General features: G+C 35.5%; 1 protein-coding gene across 5 annotated transcripts in view; it reads left to right on the top strand.

The window, feature by feature from the left end:
* Positions 1-13,899, top strand: part of CSMD3 (CUB and Sushi multiple domains 3) — a 1,221,352-nt gene that overhangs the window by 1,103,580 nt on the left and 103,873 nt on the right. For all 5 annotated transcript variants that reach the window (XM_021090582.2, XM_021090584.2, XM_021090585.2 and 2 more), the window contains 2 exons: positions 10,640-10,720; positions 11,946-12,059. In XM_021090582.2, the coding sequence (XP_020946241.2) occupies positions 10,640-10,720; positions 11,946-12,059 (195 nt within the window). The remainder of the gene's footprint in view (positions 1-10,639; positions 10,721-11,945; positions 12,060-13,899) is intronic.

Raw genomic sequence — 13,899 nt, forward strand, 5'->3', positions numbered from 1 at the left:
CTAGACAGGTACTTTCAGTTAGCTACTGGACTATGAGGAAATTGCTTTATGGAAAAGATATTGGAATTTTCTTATGGATAATTCAGGAGATATCCCAATAGTTTTGTTTACTATACTGTTTTTCCATCTCTAGGAAGATACCAAGTAACTTCTTATTGATCCATTCCCAATAATAGAGACTTTGTCTCATCTCTAAAACTACAGATGACATTTTCTCTTAAGTTCTAAGATTCTCCCTTATATGGGCAGAGAAACAGACTGATTATAAAAAATCAATAGATAAAAAGTGATATTTGTGGAGTTTCCATTGTGGCACAGTGGTTAACGAATCCGACTAGGAACCATGAGGTTGCGGGTTCGGTCCCTGCCCTTGTTCAGTGGGTTAACGATCCGGCGTTGCTGTGAGCTGTGGTGTAGGTTGCAGACGCGGCTCGGATCCCGCGTTGCTGTGGCTCTGGCGTAGGCCAGCGGCTACAGCTCTGATTTGACCCCTAGCCTGGGAACCTCCATATGCCACGGGAGTGGCCCAAAGAAATAGCAAAAAGACACACACAAAAAAGTGATATTTGTAATTTAGGCACCACTAAAACTTGGCTATATGGTTCATGTCAACTCACTAGGAGACTTTCTCCAAAATGGAAAAAAAAATCATTTTTTTCCCTCTTAATTAGAACTTGGAGAGTGTTTATTTGATCATTCCTAACTCTTCTTTCAAGTAGAGCTGCCTAAAGTTTTTTTACATAACTTTTGAAACAGGAGTTCCCATCATGGCTCAGAGGTAATGAACCTGACTAGTATTCATGAGGAAGCGGGTTCAAATGGGTTTGATCCCTGGCCTTGCTCAGTGGGTTAAGGATGCAGTGTTGCCCTGAACTCCGGTATAGGTTGCAGATGCGGCTTGGATCTGGCATTGTTGTGGCTGTGGCACAGGCCAGCAACTATACTACCGGTTCGACCCCCAGCCTGGGAACTTCCATATACCACAAGTGTGGCCCTAAAAAGACAAACAGACAGACAGAAAGAAAGAAAGAAAAAGAGAAAGAGAGAAAGAAAAATAACATTGACAAAATTACATAACTGAATATGCAATTACCAGTGCTTTTCCTCCTCCAGATTTTTCCCAAATCATGAAATTATCATAGTTGAACTAACCTGGGTCACCACTGAAGTACACCAATGGTTATAGAGAACTTCAAGTTTATAAAGGAACATAGAACATTTTGTTTTCCACCTTGAGAAACTTCTGTATCCTTATTTGACAGAAAGGTTGTGCACCTGACCTTCTTTGATTTAGAGAAGGAATGGCAATTTGCCAGTGTCCTGTTTTGTCATTTTTTTTTTTAAGAAGACTTTAGCTTAGATGCACTGAAGTAAATAAATTTAGCATTCTTTTTGGGAATTAGGTTGGATGTTTCATTACAAAGAATATAGGAAATTGAAAATAAACAAAAATATTGCTAAAGTCAAACCCTGAGGTGATTTTAAAAAACAAATTTGTTAGGCCAAGAACTAGATGTCTATATACATTTGAATGAAAACAGAGCACTATTCATTCAAACAATAGTCTCCCTCAAAAGATACTGACAAGTAGGATATGATGCTCTCTCCTTGCATAATTATTAAATAGTCAATGGTGTCTTAAAGGTGAATGGCATGTCAAAAAAAATGATTCATCTAAAGAGAACACATATTTACCTCAAGTGTAGATTTGAAATGTGTAAATACACATGTTTTACAGCTTTTTTATGAATGAGCATCACTGAGAAGCTGTTTCTAAATAGAACAATCAATCCATGGCAAGCATGGACTAATATATATGCTCATACTATTTAAAATTTTGATGATGCAGTTTAAACATTTCATTTCTGGGAGTTCCCATTGTGGCTCAGCAGTAATTAGTATCCATGAGGATGAAGATGTGGGTTCCATTCCTGGCTTCATTCAGTTGGTTAAGGATGTGGCATTGCCATGAGCTGTGGTGTAGGTCAGATATGCAGCCCAGATTCCCTGTGGCTGTGGCCAGCATCTGCAGCTACGATTTGACCCCTAGCCTGGAAACATCCATGTGCCGTAGGTGTGACCCTAAAAGCAAAATAATAAAAAACTTAAAAAAAATTTCATTCTAATAAGTCCACAAATAACAAATGCTGGAGGGGGTGTGGAGAAAAGGGAACCCTCCTGCACTACTGGTGGGAGTGTAAACTGGTACAACCACTATGGAGAACAGTATGGAGGTACATTAGAAATCTACACATAGAACTACCATATGACCCACCAATCCCACTCTTGGGCATATAGCCAGACAAAACCCTCCTTAAAAAAGACACATGTGCCCACATGTTCACTGCAGCACTATTCACAATAACCAAGACATGGAAGCAACCCAAATGTTCATTGACAGATGATTGGATTAAGAAGATGTGGTATATATATACAATGGAATACTACTCAGCCATAAAAAAGAATAACATAATGACATTTGCAGCAACATAATGGATAGAAGTAGAGACTCTCATCCTGAGTGAAGTAAGTCAGAAAGAAAGACAAATACCATGTGATTCACATATCTGGAATCTAATATAAGGCACACATGAAACTTTCCACAGAAAAGAAAGAGAATAGACTTTTGGCTGCCAAGGGGGAAGGGGAGGAAGTGGAAGGGACTGAGAGCTTGGGGTAAATAGATACAGAATGTTGCCCTCGGGCTGAATTAGCAATGGGATCCTGCTGTGTAGCACCGGGAACTCTGTCTAGTCACTTATGAACACGTAATGTGAGAAAAAAGAATGTATACATGTATGTGTAACTGGGTCACCATGCTGTACACTAAAAAAAATACATATATAAATAATTGATAAAAAATAAAATAAAATGGGGTATAACATTAAAAAATTAAAATTAAAAAATTAAGTATATAAAAATTTTTTCATTTCTGTCTGAAATTGGATGTGTTTTAGTTTACCTAACTGCACTTCTCTAGGCCTTCTCTTTCTTCTTTCACTCCCAAAATAAAGAGATTAGAATAGCTGATGTATAAGGTAATTTCTTACTCAAATAATCTGTGATTCCTACTCATACAATATTGGATATATTCATTTTAGAGTTGTTTATTTGTTTGCAATGTAACCAAAGAATATACATGATAGAGGATGATATCTTTCTGAATTTAATTAGTTAGGAGTTAGCATTTATTGAATATGATTTCCAGGGTAATGTGTCAGCAGTTTTGAGACCACAGACATGTGTAGCATATACTATATATGGCTATAAAATGACGCACTAAACTCAAGGACTTTATGTTACAGTGTAAAGTACATCAATGTAAAATGAAGAATATTAGAATTTTCATTTTTTTATATAATGATTATTTTTTTCCATTATAGCTGGTTTACAGTGTTCTGTCAATTTTCACTGTACAGCATGGTGACCCAGTTACACATACATGTATACATTCTTTTTTCTCACATTTTCAGCCTCCATTATAAGTGACTAGACATAGTTCCCAGTGCTACACAGCAGGATCTCATTGCTAATCCATTCCAAAGACAATAGCCTACATCTATTAACCCCAAACTCACAATCCATCCCTCTTCCTCCCCTTCCCCTTTGGCAACCACAAGTCTGTTCTCCAAGTTAATGATTTTATTTTCTGTGGAAAGGTTCATTTCAAAATATAGTCAATTTAAATTAGATAAAAAATGAATAGGTTGATATTCTGGGAAGTCACATGGGTTCTAGCCCTTTGAATAACATCAAGTTTGTGAATAAGATCATATCAGATTGAGATTTTATGTGTTCAAGGCACATCTGCCATCACAGCAGCCATGTCCATGTTAATCTTTGCCAAACAGGGGATTCACTCTCCCTTTGAAATAATAGTATGTGTAGGTGCTATTCTAAGCATTTTACTATGTAGTAACTCAATCTTAGGTTTATGTTTATTTTACAGATGTGAAGAGTGAAGTACAAAGCCTTAGCAATTTGCCTTAAGGTCATAGAGTGAGCAAGTAGCAAAGCCAAGATTTGAACATAGTTTGCTTCCAGACTAGATAGTAGATCAGGATGTTTTGTGCACAGAAAATTACTCAGAGACACAAATCGAAGGATATATGTTTTTCTGTGATGTTGATTGGTATGATAGAAACCTCTTCAGAAAGAGGCAGAGCTGAAATATTTATTTCCCCATTACTGCCTTTAATTACCATACATCTGAGGTATCACATCTCAGACCTTTGACTTATACCCTACTTCTACCAACCAAGATTATATGCCTAAATTTAGATCACAATTATTTCAGTAATTGTCAAACCAAAATGTCTTCTATAAATAAAAAGTGAAACTTGAGAAATACAGAAAGTATTAATATTTTCTCTCTCTTTTTTTTTTCCTTTTCATGGCTGCACCTGCAGAATATGGAAGTTGCCAGGCTAGGGGTCAAATCAGAGCTGCAGCTGCTGGCCTACGCCACAGCCTCAGCAACATGGGATCTGAACCACATCTGCAACCTACACCACATCTTGCAGCAATGCTGCATCTTTAACCCACTGAGCAAAGCCAGGAATCAACCCCATATCCTCACGAATACTGTGTTGGATGCTTAACCCACTGAGCCACAATGGGAACTCCTAGAAAGTATTAACATTTTATCAGGGAGTTCCTGTTGTGGCTCAGTGGTAATGAACTCAACTAGTATGGGTTGAGGATGCTGGTTTGATCCCTAGCCTTGCTCAGTGGGTTAAGGATACGGTGTTACTGTGAATTTTGGTGTAGTTCACAGACATGGTTTGGATCTGGCATTGCCATGGCTGTGGCATAGACTGGGAGCTGTAGCTCCAATCTGACCCCTAGCCTGGGAACTTCCATATGCTGTGGGTGTGGCCCTAGAAATACAAACAAACAAAAAACAGTTGTTCTTATTTATTTGTGAACACCAATTACCTGGAAATCTAACCTGATATTATAAGAGCTTACCTTTACAGAGCACTTACTATCTGCCATCAAGTGCTTTGTATGTATAAACCTTTTGATCCTTATAGTGGCCTGTTGGGGTGGCACAAAATTAGTGCCATTATCATTATATTTTACAAATGAAGAAATGTGAGTTAGTGGGTGACTAACTTGCCCAAGATTTCCTAATTCGTCAGTATTAGAAGCAGATTTTAAACCTAGAAAGTGTGGATCAAGTCCATATTTAATATTCTAAGAATGTATTTCATATGTATTTTTTACTTATTCACCATTCCTTCTATTTGTCTAGCATTCATTCACTCAGAAAATATTTATCAGATAGTGCTCTATCAGGTACTGTATTATGCCCTGAGAGTTTAGCAGTTACTAAGATAAACAGCAGTCTCTGCTCCCAGGCAGTCTCTTTTTTTTTTTTTTTTTTTCTGTTCATATCATCCCATTAAACTCTTTTTTTAATTTCCGCAATACATTATTTTTTTCTACTGTATAGCATGGTGACCCAATTATACATACATGTATACATTCTTTTTTCTCATATTGTCAGGCTCCATCATAAGTGACTAGACATTGTTCCCAGTGCTACACAGCAGGATCTCATTGCTAATCCATTCCAAAGGCAAAGTAGCAGGATATAAGATTAACATTCAGAAACCAGTCGCATTTCTGTATGCTAACAATAAAATATTAGAAAAGGAATATCACACAGAGTCTTACATTCTTGCATTCTAGAATGTAAGAATGCAAAAGAAAAAAAAAAAAAAGGATAGTTAACAAATAATTCTTACAGACTGAAAATCACCAGAGGGAAAATAGAGAGATGTGAAACAGAGTAACTGCATTATCAGTGAAGATGTCTCAGTTCTAGTCAACCAAAGACAGACTTCTAAAAGAGATAGGAAGATAGGTTTTAAGAAAGCAAGCTAAATGAAAGTAAAATGAAATAACATGTTTAGACATGTTATCAAATGTTACAGTGTCAACTATTTAAGAGCTATGTTGATGTAGGGAATGGAAGAGACTACAGTAAGGGTTCAGTTTGATTTGAGTTTCCAGTTTGTGATGAAGAAGTGAAGAAATGTGGTTTAATGTATTTATGAGGTGGGAATGGCATCGGTAGGTGGGTGATACAACAAATCAGGGGTACTCAAGTTTTAAGTGGAGAAGAGGAACTACCTTTGCTTATATGCAGCTAAAAATTTAAACTATTTAATAGGTGGCCTGAAGTTAATTAAACAAAGTTAGAAAAAGTCTTGGAAATCATAATCAAGACTTTTAATTTCAAGTCAAGTCATTTGGGGATATTTGTGAGTTTTTTTAGAATCAATTAACAATTGTTTGTTTATTTAACACCCACTGCAATAACATTACTAGTCTCCAGACACCCACGTTTGTCCCCTTCCAATTGTGTTGATTTCTACTGTATCCAGAGTTATTTTTTTAAGGAAGAAATCTGATTATTCCCAAATATAAAACTCTTCATAGATTTCCTGTTGACATCAGATTAAAATAAATCTTGAGCATGGCCTGTAGATTCCTGTCAGATATAGCCCTAGTTTACCTCTCTTTCTCATCCCTTCTCATTTTCCACAGGTCCTCTCACCCCAGCCTCCCTGGCCTCCCTCTTTGCTGCCTTTATGCCTGCTGATTCCTCCAGTTGACTTATTCCTCTCTGTGAGATCTGTCTCCTCGACACGCACACACACACACACGCACATCTAGTTTTAATAAGTTCAATTCTACTCATTAATGATATTATTTGATTAATATCTCACAACAATTAGTGCCTATAAGGACGAGATTGTGTCTGCTTTGTTCACTATTGTCTTTCCAGAACATATGATATGGTGCCTGGCACATAGTAGGCCTTCAACCATATATATTTAACAGGTAACAGAAGGAGCTGTGCCAGACATTATAGGAAATGAAAATATGTGCCCAATGTTCCCCCAAAAGCTAAACACGGAACAAGAATAATAGATCGGTTATTAAGATTGTCTACTCAAGACAGTAGAAAACTAAACGTTAAGTTTTATGGTACCAGTTTCCAGATTGGCAAGGTTGTAAAGATGATAATATGGAGTAAGAAATTAACATACAAATACAAGGGGCCTGGGAAAATTGGGAGGAAGTACAACAGACACCTCACAGGAGGGATTGGTGAGAATTAAGATAATATATAATATTATATGTGTAATCTATAGGCTTTGAAAAGCCACTCGACATTTATAATAGGGAAATGAGATCATCAAAATAATCTTCCAGACCTGGTCGATTTATCTGTAAATGTGGGAGAAAAATGTAGGAGTTTTCAAGCAAAATGTAGATCAAGTTTTGGCTCAATGAATTGGACAGACAATTCACCCATTTTTAAATTTAGAATTCCTTTTTGCAACATGGGTATATTTACATGTATCTTGATATAGTAAGTTGGTAATTAAATGAAATAACTCATGTAAAGCACCTTACAGTGTCCGTGGCACACAGTGGCTTCTGCATAAGTACTCTCTACCTAAATCCCACAGACTGGGTGGCTTAACCAGGCAGAAATTTTTTCTCTCATAGTTGTGGAGGGAGGACTTACAAAATCAATGTATAGAAAGGCCATGCTGTCTCTGAAGGCTCTCAGTGAGGATCCTTCCTTGGCTCATCCTGGCTTCTAATGGTAATCAGAAATCTCTGACATTCCTTCACTTATAGATAATTTACTTCATTCTCTGTCCTTGTCACCACATGTTTTTCCTGTGTGTTCATCTCTCTGTCTCTTTAACTGTTATAATGACAGGAACCATAGTGGTTTAAGGACCCACCTTAATTCAGTACCTCAATTTAACTCATTATATCTACAACAATTCTATTTCCAAGTCATATTCAAAGGTTCTAAGAAAGACGTAAATTTGGGAGGACACTATTCAATCAAATACAAGAGGTATGATGGAATGACAGGGCTCTACACTGAGCTATGGGACTCAAGAACTGAAAGACACTGCATGCACTTTAAATTTATTTTAACAAAGTAACTAGTAGAAATTGGTAAGATTGAAAACAGAATTATTGGCAGATGTATGACAACTTTTTGTAGTACTTTATCTTCAAGAGTCAAAAGAAAAACAAATGCAAATAGATGACTTTTATTTTTCTCTTCTCCTTTGCAATATAATCAAAATTACATAGTTCAGTGCTGAAAAGCATCTCAGGTCCTGTTTAGATCCCATTCTATAGCACTCTGAGGCACAATCGTTTCTATTTAATTCCCATCTGCAGTTTTAGAGTCATCTTAGGGAAGGAAACCTATTTATTTAGATACTCTTTCCCTTTTGGGGAAACCTATGTTTTGTGTGTTTTTAGCAAATATTTGTCAGATTATAAGCAAAGTGATAGGAGCTAATTGTGAAAAAGACAGATAAACAGTATCCTCCCTCATGTTATTTAAGTAAAGCTTAGATGGAGTCACAATGAAAAAGTAAATTAATAAATGGAAAATAATAAATTTTGAAACAGGTCATGATTACATGTGCCACAAAAGAGTTCTGTGATTATAAAATAACAGTAAAGGGAAAGTAGGCAGTGAAGAGCTCAGAAAAGATGTTTATCCTGTTGATAATAAATAGGGAATTGAGATACAAAGTCAGACTTTAAGTCAAAAGAATTGGTGAAATCATTTAAGTGGAGATTGTAGAAAATTTGTTCAAAAGAAAGTTTATTCAGAACTCAAATCTCCAAAACTGGTGAAAATAGGATTGTTCATGAGATGCAGAAGGCAAGGACATTATGCCTCCTCATACCCTCCATGACACCAAGGTGATCCCTTGGCTGTAGGGACACAGTTTATAAAACTGCTGATGCTAATAAAGAACAGAGAATAAGAAAGAATTTAGTTCACAGCACACATGTGGTCTTGGGGTAATAACATAGTATCTTTAAGCATCATCTTCATCATTAATAATTATTCCTAGGGAGTTCCCATTGTGGTTCAGCAGTAAGGAACCTGACCAGCATCCATGAGGACGCAGGTTGATCCCTGGCCTCGCTCTGTGAGTTAAGGATCTGTCATTGCCATGAGCTGCAGTGTAGGTTACAGACACAGCTTGGATCTGCCATTGATGTGGCTGGGTGTTGGCCAACAGCTACAGCTCTGATTAGACCCCTAGCCTGGGAACTTCCATTTGGTGCAGGTGCAGCCTCTAGTCTGTTAATCTCCCCAAATGAATTATCTAGGTCCTTCTAAGCATGTTCTACAGATGACAGGAGTCATGGATTTCTCACTAATCAAAATGTGCTTTTTCTTTAAAATAATAAAATAATTTCTGATTAGCATAAATATTAATAACTGCAGGAAAATGAAAATAAAATAATACACATATGAGCATCACTATACTTCTCTTTTTTATATATTTCTCTAACTTGTGAGTTGCTTCTGTTCTCATTAAGATCAGATAAAATGCTCTCCTCTAAAGCATAATCTGATAAGGATTTTTCTGTTTAGAGCTGTCTGTCTTCTTCTCCCCTTTCTCTTACTTCTGGCATTTCTTACAACACATTTAATTTTGACAGTTGTCATTTTTGCTTATGTCTCCTCCTCCATCTGAAATGCTCTTATGCCCACGATTTATTATTCTTCGTAACTGGAGAAATCTTACCTATCCTTTAAAATTTATCTCCTTCATCTCTTTTTATCAGACTTTTCCTCAACTGGTCTACTTAATACTCCCTGGGACTCTAATAATACTCTCACAATAGAGCCAGTATTGAAAATATAGGCTTTGAAGTTGGAGGACATAGGCTGGAGTCCTAGATAAGCCCTGTACTAGTTGTGAGATCTCTGGCAAGTTACTTTGTTTTTTAAGCCTCATTCTTTTTATTTCTGTATTGAGGTATATGAAGAACTTAACCTAATTTTAAGTAATAAAATTAAGCACATAAATACATTTTCTTCAAATGTTATAATAGTGTAAAATGTGTCTCCTGAATGAATAAAAGTATATCCCATCCTTTGAAGATAACTAGTGAAAATAAGTATTTAATCAAGCAAATTATTGTGATATAGATATCAAATGGGGCCAGGGGTCATAATGCTTAAATTCATAGCATTTAAGTGACCTTTTTTTTTTCAGTGACCTTTAACTTATGCCGAATAGGAACCTATCTGATCTAATGAGATGACTTGTTCAAGCGATATAGATAATTAGAAACATAAAATTTAGCAAATAGATACTTTATAAAAGAAGGCTCTGAAACAGATGGTCTATGTTCAAATCCCAGATCTGCCATATTATAGTTGTGTGAATTAGAAAAATTCTTTAACCCTCTTAACAGTTTTTATTTTATAAAATGGGAATAATTACAGAACTGGTGACATAAATTGTGTAATAAGTAAAATTTTTATGAGAACTATTAGCATTAAAAGTGTTTATAATTTATCTGGAATAGAATAAGCATTGAGTACTTGTTTGCAATTATGACAGTGTGCTAGGCATTTTGTCAGTGCAGGGGATTCTGTCAATATTCCCTCAATTTTGTAGCAATTTCTAAAAATAAGCAGTTGAAACTTGATAAATTCTACCATTTATTTTTATTCTCATGAATAAACTTTATATAATTTCCTTTTTTTTCCACAAATATGGATATATGTAGCTGCTCAGAGAAAGAATAAACACATTGTCTGTTTTTATAGCCTATCAACTCAGAGTGTGTCAACCTCCACCACCCGTACCCAATGCTGAAATTTTGACGGAAGATGATGAATTTGAAATAGGTAAAGTCTGTTAAATTACTTTGAAAAAACAAAACAAAACACCATGACATTAACAGAGGTTTTTACTTTAAAAGAAATAAAAATAAATAGTAGCAGCCTGTCTTAGACCTTCTTTCCCTGTTTTGATGGGGATTGTTTAGAATTAAGACTGGGTAGCAGTGAAAAGAGGAAAGGAGGATTAGACAAGAAGATAGAATTCTGTATTTCCAGGAGGTACAGTTAGTGCAGGAATTTGAATCATATAACTATTCTGGTAGTTCCTTTCAAATAATTCTTTTGCTGCCTTCTTGTAGGAAGTTTTAACTTCCTTAACTATAGTCTTAACTACTGTTCTTTGCATTCAAGCATAAGCCTGATATGTACAATGAAGATATATGTGGGATGTATTAGAAGACATGTTTTATTTCCATATCCTTGAAAACAGTTAGTTGTTCATGTTCAATTTGATCATAAATAAAGTCCTTTTAAGACTGAGTTGGAGTAGTTCCCATTGTGGCTTAGTAGTAACAAACCCAACTAGTACCCATGAGGATGTAGGTTCTATCTCTGGCTCTGCTCAGTGGGTTAAGGATCTGGCATTGCCGTGAACTGCAGTGTAGGTCACAGACATGGCTTGGATCCTGTGATACTGTGGCTGTGGTGTAGGCCAGCAGCTGCAGCTCTGATTTGACCCCATCATGGAAACTTCCATATACTGCAGGTGCGGACCTTAAGAAAAAAAATTAGTTGGAAATTTAATCCCAATAATTTCTTATAATTTAAAAAAATATGTAATAAAACATCTTAATGTTTCCATAATAAATTTTATCATCATTATCCTATTTTGATTAAGAAGTGTAAGAAAATATCAGAGACCAATATAAATCTAATCTTAATGGCAATAACTAGGAATCTTTTAACTGCTTGATATATTTGTAATGAATATCTTACCTCTCCCAACTGGATTATTTACTTACTACTCTTACATGTATCTAGCCAGATTGCCTCAGTATAGTCTTACTTGTATTTTATTCTTACCTTGAGTTCTGATTGATTAGTGCTTATTCCATACTAGTAGTTCAATATTTTGAATATAATCTCTACTTATAATTAATAGAATTTAATTTTTATTCTAATTGAAAATGAATGCAAAAATATTCTGATTTTGTAATTGATACATATGTTCATTTTAATCATTACCTTGTTGCTAATCTGAAGTCCTCTTTGCCTCTTTGTTTTTAATTAGGTGATATTATTAGGTATCAGTGTCTTCCAGGATTTACTTTGGTTGGTAATGCGATTCTGACATGCAGATTAGGAGAAAGACTCCAGATGGATGGAGCACCTCCAGTTTGTCAAGGTATCAATTCTTATGATTATTTATTTCTAATATTTGATTTACATTTAATTCAATACTAGAAAAATTGAGAAAAATCTATTTTTATATAATTATAGATTTAATTGGCAATGTTAAAAATTATACAACTCAGAGGTAGTATTTTTAACTCTGTTATTTCTCAGATTTCACTTTAAACATTTCTTATTCATCCAAAGTGAATTTTTTCTAGTTTACCCCAAAGTCTTTTTAAATTATTTTTTGTTGTGAAGAGTGGAAATGGAGATGGAAAACAAGAGAAATCACTTTAAATAAAGGTTCCAATGTTGATTGCAAATAGTTTCTGTTCTAACCACTAGAATCATTAAACTTTATTGAGCACCTGTTAAGAATGAGGATCTGAGGAAACAACCAACCAAACAAAAAAATCGTAAAGGTCCCTGCTGTGAAGGCAACATAGTCTTAGTGACATGACAGCCATACAGTTTGTAGCAATATAGTGTATAGAAACAGGCTGTAAGGCTACAGAATGATATCATTTTAACCTGTTTAAGGGACAGGAAAAGCTTGATGGAGGTGTTGCTCCTCGAGTCATGGTTTGCAAGTGAGAAATGAGACCTACTTTGGTAGAACTGAGATGGAGAAAGGGTGGTCCAAGTTAACGGATGTACATGCAAAGACACAAATGAAAGACAGTGAGGTATGGACTGCAAGGAATTTGCGATGTTACAAGGACAAGACCAGGATGGACCTTGAATGATGTGCTGGAATTTTGATGTTCAAGAATCATGTATTATTAATTCGTGTAGCTATTAGGGCCCATAGTATTGCCTAACACAAAAAACTAATTGTAAATATTGGGTAGTCTGATTAAAATCACATTGAACTTGATTTTCCCTCCCTAGATTTTCTTGAATTACTTCCTTCATTGGGTTTATTCTTGAGAAATAGAAATCTGTTTTCCATAAAGTGTCTTAACTGTTACATTAAGTTTAAAGCAAAATTTCTCTTTATTATTACAAACAAGCTATAAGTAGGAATTAATATCTGATTTTTTTTTTTACTTCAATGGAGCCTTCACAAGAAGATAGAAAGATTTTCAAAAGGGGCTTTTACGGTATCAAAAAGAAAGATGTGTTTAGAGGTATAAACCAGTGCCAATATGAGAATTTCCCTTGGGCGATTTTAGAGGCCATCTAAAAGTTGGTTATATATTCTCAAGTGTATCACCTATGAGCTCTCGGACGGCAACATTACTTTTTTTTATTTCTGGATCCCAATTTAATATTATTTTTAATTTTTAAAAAAGAAATCAATCCTCTTAATGTAGTAATTTCAGAGTCTCTCATTGCTCAAATTTTCTGTATCTTATTTCTAAAACCAGAATTTCCCATAGATGAGTAAATGTATTTCTTCTTATTCTATCTGCTGTTAAGAATACTGAAAAAAGATAATAAATTGTGGCATCATAATAACACTCCAAGTGCTAACTAAAAGTTAATAAATCACTCCTTAAAATGAGTCTGTGGAGTTCCCGTCGTGGCACAGTGGTTAACGAATCCGACTAGGAACCATGAGGTTGCGGGTTCGGTCCCTGCCCTTGCTCAGTGGGTTAACGACCCGGCGTTGCCGTGAGCTGTAGTGTAGGTTGCAGACGCGGCTCGGATCCCGCGTTGCTGTGGCTCCTGCATAGGCCAGTGGCTACAGCTCCGATTCGACCCCTAGCCTAGGAACCTCCATATACTGTGGGGGCAGCCCAAAGAAATAGCAAAAAGACAAAAAAAAAAAAAAAAAAAAAAAAAAAAAAAAAAAAAAAAAAAAAAAGAAAGAAAAAAAGATAAAAAAATAAAATGAGTCTATGCAA

The sequence above is a fragment of the Sus scrofa genome, chromosome 4, assembly GCF_054392235.1.
Source record: "Sus scrofa isolate SSC_HxYL_T2T_F1_AM1 chromosome 4, Sscrofa_HxYL_maternal_Yorkshire_Landrace_v2.0, whole genome shotgun sequence".
NCBI lineage: Eukaryota > Metazoa > Chordata > Mammalia > Artiodactyla > Suidae > Sus > Sus scrofa.